The following is a 14,950-nucleotide window of genomic DNA, read 5'->3' as shown; positions in this document are numbered from 1 at the left end:
ATTAAAGAGCTAGTTAATTCTGGTAAATAGTGGGGGCTAGTCCATTCAAGATGATGGTTTAGAGAGATGAGAAATATTCAAGTAGAAAGTTACAATTTTTTGTACACCAGGGGTTTTTAACCTTTGTGTTATTAAATCTTTTGGCAGTGTGGTAAAGGCTATGGACTCCTCAGAAACTTCAGTTTTAAAATGCATAAAATGAAACACATGAGTACAAAGGTAACCAATTATGTTGAAATGGTTAAAAATTTTTTAGAAAGAAACAAGTTCATGGACTCTCAGGCTGTTCTATACCCTTTAGTAGATAGATACATTTTGTCCTATGAACCGTTAGAACACAAGAGGAATATCTTTAAAATTATGTGCAACATTAGTGAATTAATCAATCTGCAAGCAATTATTAAGTATCTACTTTGTGCCATGCACTGTGCTAGATAGAGAGGATAGAAAGACAAACGTTTTTAAAGGCACTCTTTTTTAGGGGGAGGGAGAAGGAAGAGACTGCGTCTTCCTATCTTGCTCATGTTAGATTTGCAATGGTTTCTCATGAGCTTGATCTCACCGCTGATGGGCATTGAAGCTTTGACTTGCTCCATTTCCTACCTGTCCCTCTTTAGCCAAAATGTTAACTCCATCCACCCAGAACACTGGTCATATTGGTGCTAGACATAGCATGGACTCTTTTCATTGGCTTAGCCCACTGTGTCTTAGAACTCCCCAGTTCAAGGGGTCCACCAGTCTCAGCCTCCCCAGTGGAAAGGATTACAGACATGATCCACCACTCCCATTTCTAAGAGATACTTTTTTTTTTTTTTTGAGGCATCCAGAGTTAAGTAACTTGCCCAACGTCACACAGATAGTAATTGTTTAAGGTCAGATTTGAACTCAGGTCCACCTGAGTCCAGAACCAGCATTGTATCCACTGTACCTCTTTTAAAAATAAATTTAAGCCCAACAAACTGGATGCTGCATCCCCTATGTGCACAATGACATAACTTTGAGTAGATGGGTGACTTGGCAGTTCCATAGAGCACAGTCTGTTCAGTGCCACAGAGCTCTAGAAGATGGCACCAGAGAGCATACTGCTTTGGTGATCCTGCTACATTTCCTCCACCCCAAAAGTTCCCTCCCTCTAGGAGTGGGGGGTCAGTGGAGAATTCATAGGATTACAGATCTAAAACAAGAAGGCCAATTTTTTTTCAGATGAACAGAGGCCCAGAGACATCAAATCATTTGTCCAAGGTTACATCATAACCTGCAAAAAGAAAATCCAGGTGCAGCTGTATTTGCTTTTGGTTAATTTAAAACAAAAGCCATAAGGCCTTTGTAAATGAGGTCGTCCCAATGAAACACACTGACTCACTTGACTTTCTTCAGCTGTACTTGCATCCAGTACTCTATGCTAAGAGTCAGCCTCTGGACTGCCCAAATTCCTTGCATAAAATCTGTGAGAGGCAGGGCTAGGAAAATTTTACCTTGTTTTGATAACATGGTATAGTAAAGCACTCTATTCTAGCGTGCCACACTAGAAGCTGCTAGCTGCAGTATAGTGCACAGCACACTGAGCCTGGTGTCACAAAGGTCTGAATTCAGATCTGAACTCCAGGTGCAGAGCTCTACATCTCTCATCCACTATACTATCTAGTACCCTATGTTAACTATAAATCACAGATGTGCTAGCTCTATGACAGAATATTGGCATTTATGTTTTCATTATCTATGCTTGGAGAGAATGAAAGTATGGAATAGTGCAAGGGTGGGGAACCTAGTATAATAGATAGAGTACTGGTATCAGAGGGAGGAAGACCTGGATTCCAATCCCACTTCTGACATATAGTGACTGTCCCTCCATAGGCACACATCCCTCTAAGTTATAAATGAATGGTTATATGAACTTATTGGTATCCCCAGGCAAATCTCTAGGACTATAAATTCCAAAACAGGTGCCAATCTGTACTGGTAAGAGAAAGGTTACTCATTGGGGGTTCCTTAAAGTCAAATAGATGGTACAGTGGATAGAGCCCTGGACCTGCAGTCAAGAAGACCTGAGTTCAAATCCAGCCTCAGACATTTGCTAGCTATGGGACCCTGGACAAGTCACCTAACCTCTGCCTGACTTTCCTCACCTGTAAAATGGAGATCATAACTGCACCTACCTCCCAGGGTGGTTGTGAGGATCACATACGATAATAATAAAGCACTTAGCATAATGCCAGGCCCGTAGAAGGCGCTAGATAAATGTTAGCTATTATTACTATTTTTTGTTGTGGGTTAGCTATTATTAAACCAACAAAATCCCAGATCAAGGCCAAAAAGAAAAATATGAGAGATGAGTATAACACAAAAATGAAAAACACTGTCTTAATTTGTGGCAATGATTTTTCAACAACTTTGGTGACTTTCTTTGTTATTTGTATCATATAGAAGGTAATAAATACGGTGCAATTTAAAGGGCACTAAATTTGGAGTCAAGACACCAGATTCTGAGTTCCAGTTCTGCTACTGATGGCTTCTTCCACCTCAAACATGTCACCTTTTTTCCCGTAAGCCTCAGTTTCCTCATTTGTTTAAAAAAAAGGTAGCTGCCAAGATCCCTTTCAGCTCTAAATCTGTGACCCAAAGATTCTAAGACTATCCATGTGCCTAAGAATCTATATTTATATTTACAGATACATTTTCTCCATTTTGAAAGTGAAATTGACAACTGGATGGTTTCACTCTTCCATCACTGTCAATGACAATGGTTCTGGTTCTGAAAAGCCCAAACCAGACTTGGACCCCAAACTGCACCCAGAAAAAGCAGAGATAACTTCCTTCAGGAACGTGTGAGGGCATTCAAAACACTCTAGACAGACCAGGCTTCCTTTGTTAAAAAAAAATGTGTTTTGGATTAAGCACGATTCCCCTCTTTTACCGTTCAGTACCACAGACAGGTTCCTGGTTTTAGCACCACATCTGAAATGCTAATAAATACACAGCTTGGCTTTTTGATCTGCCTTTCTCCCCTTCTCCCCTCCCCAGAAGAGCCTGACTGGACGTTAGTGGCTGCTCCCATTTCTCAACGATGGCTTTAGCCTGACATCTCCCATGCTGCCCCAAAGCGGCTCAGGTGTGGAGGAGACATGCTCTAATCTATCTGTGTAAATTGAACTGCAGAGTTCTCTCTCTGTCAGGGCAGGAAATAGTTACTGTATGTCTTCTCCCCTATTCCCCCAGTGTCTGTTGAGGTAGAGCATTAGGATGCCAGACTTCTTGTTGTACATCCTGTCTTCTGTATGTGTTTGCTTTCTTTCTTTCTTGTTTTTTTTTTTTTCCATTTCCTCCTCTTAAAGAGCCATACATCACTGTATTTGACCTTCAAGGCACAGCTCGAGGGCCACTTTACATGTAAAGCCTTTCCAGATTTCATTTCTAGTACCATTCCCCTAACTCTGTTCCTTTCCTCCCCATAAATTATCCTGGATTTGGTGTTTTTTATGTATGTATGTATGTGTATAGGTATATGTATGTATATATGTGAGACATCTCAAAAGTCTTAGTGTTGTTTTAAACTTCAGTTGCTTAAAACAATCCTGAGACTATTGGAAGGACATTTTGTGTGTGCTTCTTGCCTCACTCAGGGCGCAGGAATTATTTCATCCTTTTGTCCTTGTAATCCCTATAACAAGCCTGTGCTTATTGATCGATGGATTGGTAGATAGTTCAGTAATTTAAAAGAAGTGAATTCTTTCAAGTTTTTTAAATCTTTCACTTTCAGGATTTTTTTCCCCTTTATTTCTTTTACATGTTATCACAAATGGCAATGATCTGCACAGGGGATCTTGTTGGTCCCTCCCAGGAGAATCCAAACCAAAAGCAATCAGAGGAGGGTCCCAGGACTCTAGAGATCTAACCTCAAATATCTGTCACTTGCCTAAGGTCATACACCTAGTAAGTGATGGAGCTGGGAATAAAACCTAGGGCCTCCATCTATTTCTTCTGTCAAGAAGTCTTTAAACAGAAAAAAGATTCTCTAGAGGCAGCTGCTTCACCTGCAAAGTGGTAATACTTTATTGTAATACATATCGAAAAGATTATTGTGAGGGTTAAGTGAAATAATGTCCATCTAAAGCTCTGCAGATCTTAAGGCCAGATATAAACCCTAGATATTATTATAATTATCATCTTCATAATAGCTAACATTTACGCAGTGCTTGAAGGTATGCAAAAGTGACAGACATATGACATTTGATCCTGTAGGTTCTGGTATGATACCCATTATAAAGATGAGGAAACAGGGGGAGGAAAGGTTAAAATGAGTTGCCTAGGGTCACACAGCTAGGTAAAAGTGTCTGAGGCAGAATTCGAACTCAAGCCATCATGATTCAAGTTCACCATTATATTCCCTGTGCTATCTAGATCCCTAATGTACTACTACTACTACTACCACCACCACCACTAATATGGCTACTACATGCCAGGCTCTACTTAGTATAGTGCTAATTGGACTCAAAGAGTAAGTCCCTACTCTCAGAGTTCTTGTCATTTTACTGGTGAGAGAATTACCAACCAAAGAGTGATTCCTGTGAAATGGGTGATATAAAAAAGTGTTGCGGGCATTCAATGACGACAAAGAGTGGAGATAACCAGGCAAATACTCCCTCCCTCAGTTTCCGGGGATGGCAAAATGCAAATAACTTTTTATTTATCTCTGAAAATTTGATGAATCTACATTTAGAAAGGGGTATTTCACAATGCTCATCGTATGAGAGATAATGAAACAGGGGCACAATTAAACTTCTGATAAAAGGTCCTTTTTTTATGTTACCTTTTTAACCTTGGCTTCCTTCAGTTTTTCCAAGGCAAGCTTGATTTTATCAGCCTTAGCCTGTGCTTCTTCTTCTTCCTGTAATAACAGTAAGAACTCAACATAAGTCTTTAAATATAAAATGATGAGTTATCAGTAGTCATCAGTGTATTACTGCTAAGTATTGACAAAAGACCATAGTATGGAGACATCTTTTTGAGAAAAATTTTTTTTACAGACTTAATTGTCATCAATAAATGAACATTTCAGTATATAGAGAACAAAAATGAGAACTGTGTATAAAACTATATAGTAAATTTAATGTGATAATAATAAAATTACCTTATTTGTTTCCCTTCCAAAATTTCTTCTCTATAATACAACTTCAAAACTAGATTTAAAGGAATATCCCTTCACCCAATCTAAATATGGAAGCCAATCTGGCTATTCCATGACCCTTTGAAAAGGTAAAGAGGACTTTAACAATGGCTCACAGAATTAAATCTAGAAAGTCTCTCAGTTCCTTAAAAAATGCAAATGGAGAAGACAATAACAAAACAGGGAAATAAACCCAACTGAGCAGGCAGGGTGCAGATGGGAAAATATTTCCTGGTCAACATGATGCCTCTTTTGATTAATTCATGTTTTTATCCTGAGAAAAGGAATTCTAAGGACCTACAGATTTAGATTAGGTAGAGGGATATTCTTTAAAACCTAGGTTGAATTTGAAGTTGTTCTATGGAAAAGGACAAAATAAAAAGAATTTCAAAGGGGTGCAAATAGGACAATTCTGTTCATTTAGAATTATTGGAAAATGGAGCATTCTGATTAATTCAACATCTTGGTTAGCTGATGTTGAATAGAGGATCACCCATTTTCAAAGAACTATAACAGAATAATAAATACACTTAATCCTAAAATATGCAAATTTCATTTTTAAAGATCTGGATGTGGCATTTTAGGATCTCTCAATGCCTCCATCCTCTCATCCCTATGGACAATGATTCTACTTCATTGCAAGAGATAAATAAAGCATAGAAAGTGAACTGAATCTGTAATGACTCAATGCCATTGTTACAGTTTATTAAAAATCCTTGCAGAAAAATAGTTTTAGTCATTAGAGCTTTCTGGTTGTTTGGATTCCAGAAAATTTATTGAAATATCAACCACTTTTTCCCAAACACTCTGATTTATAAGTAATGCTGGTATTTATCTTCTGTATTTAATCATCCCTTAACATTACAGAATGATAACAGATTTTGCTGAAATCCCCCCTTGAAAAGAATCACATAATCAGTCTGCCCAAGTTCTTATCTGTCTATATTTTTTCATTCATTCACTTGTTTATTCATTCAACAAACAGTGTCTACTATGTACCCATGAAACAAGATAGTTTTGAAGTTATAAGGTATAATAAGGAGGTGACCCCATGTACAAACCATACTTCTGTTCCTTAACCCCAATGAGAAGGAGGGAGAAGCCCTAATCTTTCTAAATGGCCTCTCCAGGATATGGAGACAACTTATATTTTCTGAAATTACTACCATGCTCACATCTGCACATATGGTATATCTTCTGTGATAAAGGCCAGAGCCATTTCTTCCTAATTATAAATACAATGGCTCACACACTGACAATATTCCTTCTTTTGAAGGAAAGTTATTTTCTCTTTGAAAATACACAAAGAGTTTTTATAGTTCGATCTGGGGAGTAGATACGGGGCTCTTAAAAACTGAGGTTATTGTTGCTGCAGTTTTCTTTCTTTTTCTTTAAGTGAAGAATATAAGGAAGACTGAAATAAAAGGAGTATATCACTATAGCCCTTGAGACTTCTACAAAGAGGATTCTGTTTCCTCACCAGCTCTTCTGCTGGCACTGCTTATCCAGGAACATCAATTTGACCCTGTCTGGAGGCAGTGTCTAAATAATTGCCTCGGAAAATACAAGACAAAGAGAACATCTTGAAACCTGAGTCTCCCTACTGTGAACAATCAGTTAATTGTTTATGAAATTTGTCTTTATCCATGTGCTCTAGATAAAAGAAACCATGAATAAGCAGTAAATATTTAGTATCAAAAGAAAAATTGTGAAGTGATTAAAAACACATTTCCACTAAACATCCATCAATGTGTTATACAAGACAAATCAAAGTCCTAAAAACAGATGATGAACATTACCAAGACAAGTCACTGCACGTAAATATGAATATTTTTATATTTAAAATTAAAATAAACACTGAAAATAGCCAAATAACACGCACATGTTCATGGACATATTTACATGTCTCATTTATTAAGACATGTAAACCACTTTCAGCAGAGGAGCCTCTGGAGTTTTACCTCACTCCCTAAAAGCTCTATATGAACATAAAAAATGAGGATGAATAACCCCCCATCAGCAAAATCCCAGAAATTTTATTTAGCTTTAAAGAAATGTTAAAAGACTCATAAGCTGTGAAATTATAAGCCTTAATTATGTAGTTTTAAAAATAAAATATTGTTTTCATTTTTATTTTGAATTTTATGTCCATTTACATTTGGGTAATAATTTTTGGGTAATAATTTTGGCTAATATATTTTAATTTCTATTTACAATACTGGGTTAGTAATTCACATTCTTTGCTTAGGACATTTTGCAATTTTTTTCAGGGATTCAGTATTAAAGGTCCTGATAGACTTTACTTTGGAGGAAATATAGTAATCTAAAAAGAGAATCATATGGAAGTAACTTATGGTTGTAAGGCTTCCAGATTTGAGTGCTTTAGAAAGCAGGAAACCTGACATTTTAGCTATACAATTTAATACCAAGTTCAACAAAAGTAATTAAAGTCTTACTATGTGCAAGGCACTAATAACAATCTAAAAATTGACACAGCCCTTATCTTCAGAAAGTTTACCATCTAATAGTGAGTAGGACATATATAGGTAATACAAAGTAGAATATGATAAGAACAGAAAAGAAATCCAGGCCAAGTACATTTCAGTCAGGTTAAAAAGAGAATCAGGAAAACACAGCATAATGGAAGCAGCAGCAAAGATTATCAGGTGTTACACCAAGGTCAATAAGGATGTTGAGAAAGTCATTGGACTGGCATTTAAGAGGTCACTGGGAAGCTTAGAGATAGCAGTTTGTCCTTGGGGACAGCTCTATTGAGGTTGACCAGCAGGCTGGGAGAATAGGGACTTGAACAAATGGTTTCAATGAGGTAAGAAGAATGAAAACTACATTACAGAGAGATCAAGAGTATATATTACTCTTACTAGAAGTTGAACTATCACTACTGAAACAATAACTCAATACATTATACTGATTAGGTAGGACCACTTTATTAGACTATTAGGACTCCATTATTAGAAATGAATGGGAAGTATTTATTGAAAAAACATGCAAAGTGCACAGAATTTAAAGTGGATACTATCTGCATTTTTAAATAACCACTGTGTAACAAAATTCTGAAATAACAATTACACATTTATCTATAAATGACAATATCTTGGTAGAGTGGCAGGGTTGAAGAGGAGGTTTTTTGTTTTGTTTTTTGATTTAGCATTGGAGCGACCTTAGTAAGTTTGTACATAGAAGGAAAGGAACCAAGGGAGAAAAAATATGAAAGTGGAAAGAAAGAAAAGGAATGACCCATGGTACAAGTCCTGGAGAAGACAAGAGGAGAGAATCTGATCAGAAAATCCAAAGCTTTGGAAACAGCCAGAGTTTTGACTGGACTTTGAAAATTTTATCTTGTTATTTAGTATAACACATGCAATCAGACAGATCTAAGATTCTGAAGTTCTAGATACTTAAGTTACATACTCTTCTTTACCTTCTATGTTGGAGCCATTTTAAATCACAGCAAGTCCTGACCTTCTAAATGTGATGCTTAAATGCTTTTAGATAAGGACAGTGGTCTTGGAGTTGCTGGGATATGGCACGTCCTCAAAGCAGAAGATTTCACTGAACACTCATATTGTGACCTCTGAGGGGTAAGGGAGCTGCCTAAGTTTTGTTCAGTTTAATGTGGGTAGGTAGGTGATATATCGAGGGGGCAGCTAAGTAGCATAGGAAAGATTACTAGACTTGGAGTCAGGAAGACTTGAGTTCAAATCTAGCCTCAGATATTACCAGCTATATGACCCTAGGCAAGTCACTTAACTTCTCTGCCTCAGTTTCTTCATCTGTAAAATAGAAATAACAGTGCCTACATCAAAGGGTTGTTGAGAAGATCAAAGGAGATAATTATTTACAAAGCATTTTGCAAACCTTAAATCACTACACATGCTAACTCTTATTATAGTATATTTAGGTAGCACAATGGTTAGAGGGCTGGGCTTGGAGTCAGGAAGATGAGTTAAAATCCAGACTTAGACACTTATTAGTTGTGTGATCGTGGGCAAGTCACTTCACCTCTGTCTACCTCAGTTTCCTCATTTGTAAAACAGGGATCATAACAGTATCTACCTCACAGGGTTGTTGTAAGAATCAAATGAGAGATTTGTAAACTCCTTATCACATTCCTTCCCTTTGTCCTTCCTTTTTATATAGAAGGGTAGCATGGTATAATGGTACCCTGGAATCAGAAAGACCCTGGTTTATGCCGTACTGCTGACACACACTGGTTAGCACAATCCCAGGCAAGTCATTTAATCTCTCAATGTCCTAAGCAACTATCTGATCCCTATATTCAAAAACAGTGGTTATGCACAGGCAAAAAGGGTTCTTCCCTGAAAGTTCCATACACCAGAAATGTCAAACATGGTGGCCACCTGTGGCCCACAATATTTCCAAGTGCAGACCAATCTAGCTTAAAATGTAACTGGAATATATTTAATACAATAAATAAAAATAAATAAAATAAAATAATAAAATAAAAATACAATAAAGCACAGATAATTTTAATATGTGGTTTTAAAAGTCCAACAGAGATCCTGATGTATGGGTTAGTTGCCCCTGTGACTATATGAATTTGACATCACTATCCTACACCAATGGAATCATAGATTTGAATAAGTGTGATAAAAACTTAAGAGATTATGCAAAAAAAATTACAGCCAAAGTTAAAGAGTATTAGTGCCAGGAATCACTGTGTATTGATGGGCAACTTTACCTGAGTAAGAGGAGGAGGAGGTGGAGGGGGTGGAAGGTCTAATACAGGGTCAGCAGGTGGGGGAGGCAATTCATCCTCAAAAGTGTTAATTCCAGGGGTGGTAAAATTTGTCTTATAACCAAGGGAAGCTCCATTGCCCAAGAGCGATGATGACTGAGATATTGTGTTTGGTTGGTTCTGAGAAGCTTGTTTTTGGGCCTGGATGGTTCTCTGTTCTGCTTCACTTATGTCTGCTACAAGATCAGCCATTAGAGCATCTAAGTCATTGTCCTCCAGTGCATTTAACGATTCTGTTAAAATAAAAAAAAGTACTTTAAGAAATCGTTAAAACAGGCAATCAGCAAACTCAGTGGGAAGGAGTTGCAGAGAAAATGCTGGGGGGCTGAAGAGTAAATGATATTTTGGAGGAAGTGAGATTTAAAAAAAAAGATTTGTGCGTTTATACCAGTCAGTCCCAATCCATTTAAAGCCTGTCTCCTTCTCCCTTATCACACTCCCCCTTCCTCCCACCAACAAACCCTCTCTTGTAACAAAGTAAGAATTAATTAAAACTAATTAACTAAAAATTAAGACAGATTAGACAGCACAGCAACTATGTTTGAAAACATATGAAACATTTTGCCTCCACAGTCTCCTTGCCTTCCCAGTGAGAATAATGCTTTTCATCATCTTATTTAAGGCACCAAAACTGTTCATTATAATTATCAGAGATCATGTGCTTGTATCTACTATATTTGTAGTCATCGTGTACTACTTCAGGTCTGCTTAAATTTCGTATAGATTATTTCATTCATCATCTTTGCTATTTTAATGGATACAAGGTGACACTCTAAAGTTGTTTTAATTGACTTTTCACGTCCTAGTAGTGTAATTTTTCACATCACTGTTGATAGTTTGCATTCCTTCTTTTGAAAACTGTTTGAACATATCTTTTGACCACTTAATCTACTGGGAAAGGGTTCTTAGAAAATTACATATGAGCCAGGATTTTTTTTTAAAGCTGGATATGGGTTCAGAGGAGGAATGGGAGGGATGGTATTCTAGGTGATGGTGCCATATGAAAAGAATAAAGGTAACTCTATGTGGTCTAGCCAATCTGGATGAAGCATGAAAGGCTTTGGAGAAGACAGAAAAAGTGAGTTTATTAATAGTATTCTCCAAGCCTATACCAGTGAATATAATCTCTGGTAGATCTTGCCAAGCTAGAAAGGTCCAGAGATAGGTATAGGAAGAATGGCTTAGCTAAATTCAGAGCCTCATTTCTAACACAGCTGTAGGTAGGGTGATGATTATTTTGGCCACAGAAAGTCCTAAGGGTTAGTCACAGAAGTACTACAGTGTGCATCAATGGAAGGGGACTTTGTACAAATGACATCACAGACCCCTTAAATACAGAAGTTTAGTAAAAGTTAAATATAAATAAGATTCCAGGGGAGAATACTTAAATATCTATGAAAATAAACTTATCAAACAGGTTAGAAGTATCTACTTACATACTAACAATTATCATACGACCTATAAACTATTGTTGCCATTAAAAAAGGTCTTTCTCTACATGAAACCTTTCTAGATTCCCTCCCCCAACTGACAGAGCCTTTTCTCCAGCCTACCAGATATTTAACTACTTTGTGCGTATTGTATTTTAAATTATATTTATGATATGCAGCATAAGGATAAAAGGCTGTGCTAGTGCTGTACACACATGCATACATACATACACGAATATACATATATATGATAGAAAAGATATAAACAATTTATAGAAAGAAAACCAAAAATTTTTTCTAATTATCAGAAAGATATTCAGCTTTACTAATAATCAAAAAAATGCAAATTAAAGCAAGTCTGTGGTACCTCTTCACAACCCCCTGGCAGAAACAGTTCAAAATTACAAAACCTGATGCTGGCAGAGTCTGTGGAAACATAAATTACTGGTAGAATTGCAAAGTGATAATCATTTTGGAGAGCACTCTGGAAGGCTAGTATAGGAAGTTTTTTTTAATAGTCATACCAAATAGGATATTGAGACTGTGTGTGGAAAGGAGAAGGGTATGTTCAAATAAGAATTTGAAACAAAACGTCCAGCAGGAAATGACTGAATACATTAGCATATCAATATTACGAAATGGTAGTAAGTAATTAAGAATGACAAGTATAAGGAATATCTGGACAGATCCATATGAAATAACTAAAAGCAAAGGAAAAAATTATTTCAGCAGCATAGTACCAACTGAGACTATATAAAAGTGAAGATACATATGTATATATATATATATATATATATATATATATGGATGAATGGACAAAAAGAAAGTCAGACAGAGACATGGGGGAATTACCTCAATGTTGTTATGGAAATTCTAGGCATGGAAATTAATATATTCAGATGTAAATAACAGTAAAATGTGTTTTATCGATTCTGCCAATGTTTAAAATTGAGTTTATGACTAATTGCAAATTTGTTCCATTTAAAAATCTACATAGGGCCAAAAAAACCAAAAAACAACCCAAACCTGAATGCTGTGATTATGTAAATAAACATTCACTTTCAAAAAATACATATGGCTTCAATCTTGAAAAATAGAAAAAGACTGTGAAAGTCAAGAGCAGGATCCAAAAAAACTGCAGATTTTGGTTTAAATAACAGAGAGGTGTTAACAGGGTTTTGCTTCCCTAATTTTAAATTTATTAACATTTTACTACTGGGAATTAAGATTTATTTCGCACCTACTATATGACTGGTACTGTTCTAACCTGTGGATGCTTTCCATGAATTTTGAGAAATATATCGTCAAAGACTGCTGGGTTTTATTCAGATTTTCTGCACCCATTAATAGGATAACAGTTTTACATATTATTTATTTGATTTATGATACTGATAGTTTTTCTAACATTAAACCAGTCTAACAAATATAGTACAAATTGCAGTTGGTGACAAAGAACATTTCTTTGTATTGCTTTATTGTGTGAACATTTTAATTAACATTTTATTATTCATTAGAGCAATTTGTATGTGTTTTTCTTAGTGTTGACTTTGGCAAGTTTTAAAATCAGTGCTATGTCTGTCTGACCAGCTCTACATTTACAGACCTGTGTAATAAAAGATAACTTCGGAAGTTTAAAAAATTCACCTGCGAACCCATCTGGAATCCAAATAGATTTTTAGTCAACATCTGTAATTTCAATTATATTATTCATGAAAAAAGGTTTACTTACCATTTAAATCTTTAAAACCAACACTGTAGTTAAATTCAATAAGGGGTGGATCAGGCATAGGAGGTGGAAGAGTTTCGACCCCTAAACTCTGTTAAAAATAGAATGAAAAAGTCACCAATAATACAACGTCATTATGGAGTACGTTTAACATTTCCACAAGTGAACATTTTCTACTTGTACTTTTCTCTCCAAAAATGTTATTTCCTGAGGAAATAAGACTTTTACACCCTTCGTTGTAATTGTGCCATGCATTTTGTTTCTTTATAGAAAATCCCAACTTAAATTTGTTTCTAGAGCAATTAAGGATGAAAGATCTAAATAAATTTCCAAGAGTAGTTCTTCAAAGATGAAAAGTTGAATGTAAAGAGGCAGGTGGCCATTCCCAGAAGCCATGGTCTCATCTTGGAAGGGGATTTATGAACAGGTAGAAAGGATGGGAATCTAATCATCAATATAAATTGAGAGCTCCTTCAGAATGCAGCCTTCAACTGATCAATACAACAGTATGCTGGTGAAAAGGAGAGCTTAAGACATGGTAGAAAAGCAAAATTCATAAGGAACTATTTTTTTTTCATTAGAAAAAGTGTTTTGATTTTGTTCTTTGAATTTTATATAACAGTTTAAATTTTAAAAAAATGTATATACCCTCTGTATCAATGGTCTAGAGGTTAGGAGTGCTATCTGGGAAATCCATTTAAAATTCTTTGGCCTTCCCATCATACCAAAGAACAAGTTTTTTATGATATTAAATGATAAAATATGTTGATATTATACAATACATATATCTTATACGTTTCTGAGTTTATAAACTTTTTCTGTGTCATCTACTGACCTTCACATGTCCCCAAAAACTCCCATTTAATTTCTTATACCAACCTCTGTGGAAGGTCACAATATAGTTGTGTGGCCTGGCATTACAATTATACTCTTTTTTCAATGTGTTGAGTCTTTCATAAAAGCAAGTGAAATCTCAAGATTTGCAAATGACTTGAAAAGCCGCCACTCAAATATACACCTTAGCAGGAATTCCATCTACAACATCCCAAACCACTACTACTTCCACTGTAGGAATATGTCTAGATTTCAGGAAATTTTCCCTTCTAACATCTCAAATTGGCAACCTTACAGCTTCTGTCCATTGCTCCTCTGAGGTCAGGCAGAGTCAGGCTAATTCTTCTTCCACAAAATGGTCCTTCAAATATCTGAAGATTACTACCATGTCTAATTCTTCCCTTAGCCAAGTCTGTTAATGTATATGGCTTGTCCTGCTTCTGCTCACTTCACCCTGCATCAGTTCACACAAGTCTTCCCGAGTTTCTCTGAAACTGTCCCTCTCATCATTTCTTAGGGCACGATAGTGTTACATTCATTTGCCATAGTTTGTTCAGTCATTCCTTAATTGAAGGGCACCTCCTCTGACTCTTATTACTTTTGAGACAGAGTGTCCCCAAAGTCTTAAGCTTAAATCTGCACTCATCTTCCATTCAAAAGTTCTGATAATTTGGGGAGCAGAGGACAGTCTGGACAATGAGGAAATGCATGAATACGGTAAAGCAGACAGAAGACAGGAAAGAGAGATTTCCATCTCCCGCTCCCTTTCCTATCACACCTCATGACTTAAAATGAACACAACTTTGTCTAAAGGAACAAGAGGCTATGGAGCATTTTCTATGAAAACCTCTATGGCTGGGAACTTCTGTGAGTCACTCTCTAGGAGTTTATAGGGCAAAACGTAAAACTCTGCCTTCGTAAAAGGGTCTCCCTAAACTGTGATAGTAATAGGGCATATGCTACTAGCTTTTATTTTTATCTTTATGGCTGCAATCTTCTGAGTTAAACTTTTAAAT

General features: G+C 36.3%; 1 protein-coding gene across 2 annotated transcripts in view; it reads right to left on the bottom strand.

Annotated features, from left to right (window-relative positions):
* The window catches only part of APBB1IP (amyloid beta precursor protein binding family B member 1 interacting protein), a 106,236-nt gene that overhangs the window by 49,726 nt on the left and 41,560 nt on the right, over positions 1 to 14,950 (bottom strand). For both annotated transcript variants that reach the window (XM_072651762.1, XM_072651763.1), the window contains exons 3-5: positions 13,104 to 13,191; positions 9,888 to 10,177; positions 4,808 to 4,885 (exon numbers count right to left, since the gene is read on the bottom strand). In XM_072651762.1, coding sequence (XP_072507863.1) covers positions 4,808 to 4,885; positions 9,888 to 10,177; positions 13,104 to 13,191 — 456 coding nt within the window. The remainder of the gene's footprint in view (positions 1 to 4,807; positions 4,886 to 9,887; positions 10,178 to 13,103; positions 13,192 to 14,950) is intronic.

This window comes from Notamacropus eugenii, chromosome 3 (assembly GCF_028372415.1).
Source record: "Notamacropus eugenii isolate mMacEug1 chromosome 3, mMacEug1.pri_v2, whole genome shotgun sequence".
In the NCBI taxonomy this organism is placed as follows: domain Eukaryota; kingdom Metazoa; phylum Chordata; class Mammalia; order Diprotodontia; family Macropodidae; genus Notamacropus; species Notamacropus eugenii.
The sequence above is the reverse complement of the archived record's forward strand: the minus strand, read 5'-3'. Positions and strand labels throughout refer to the sequence as shown.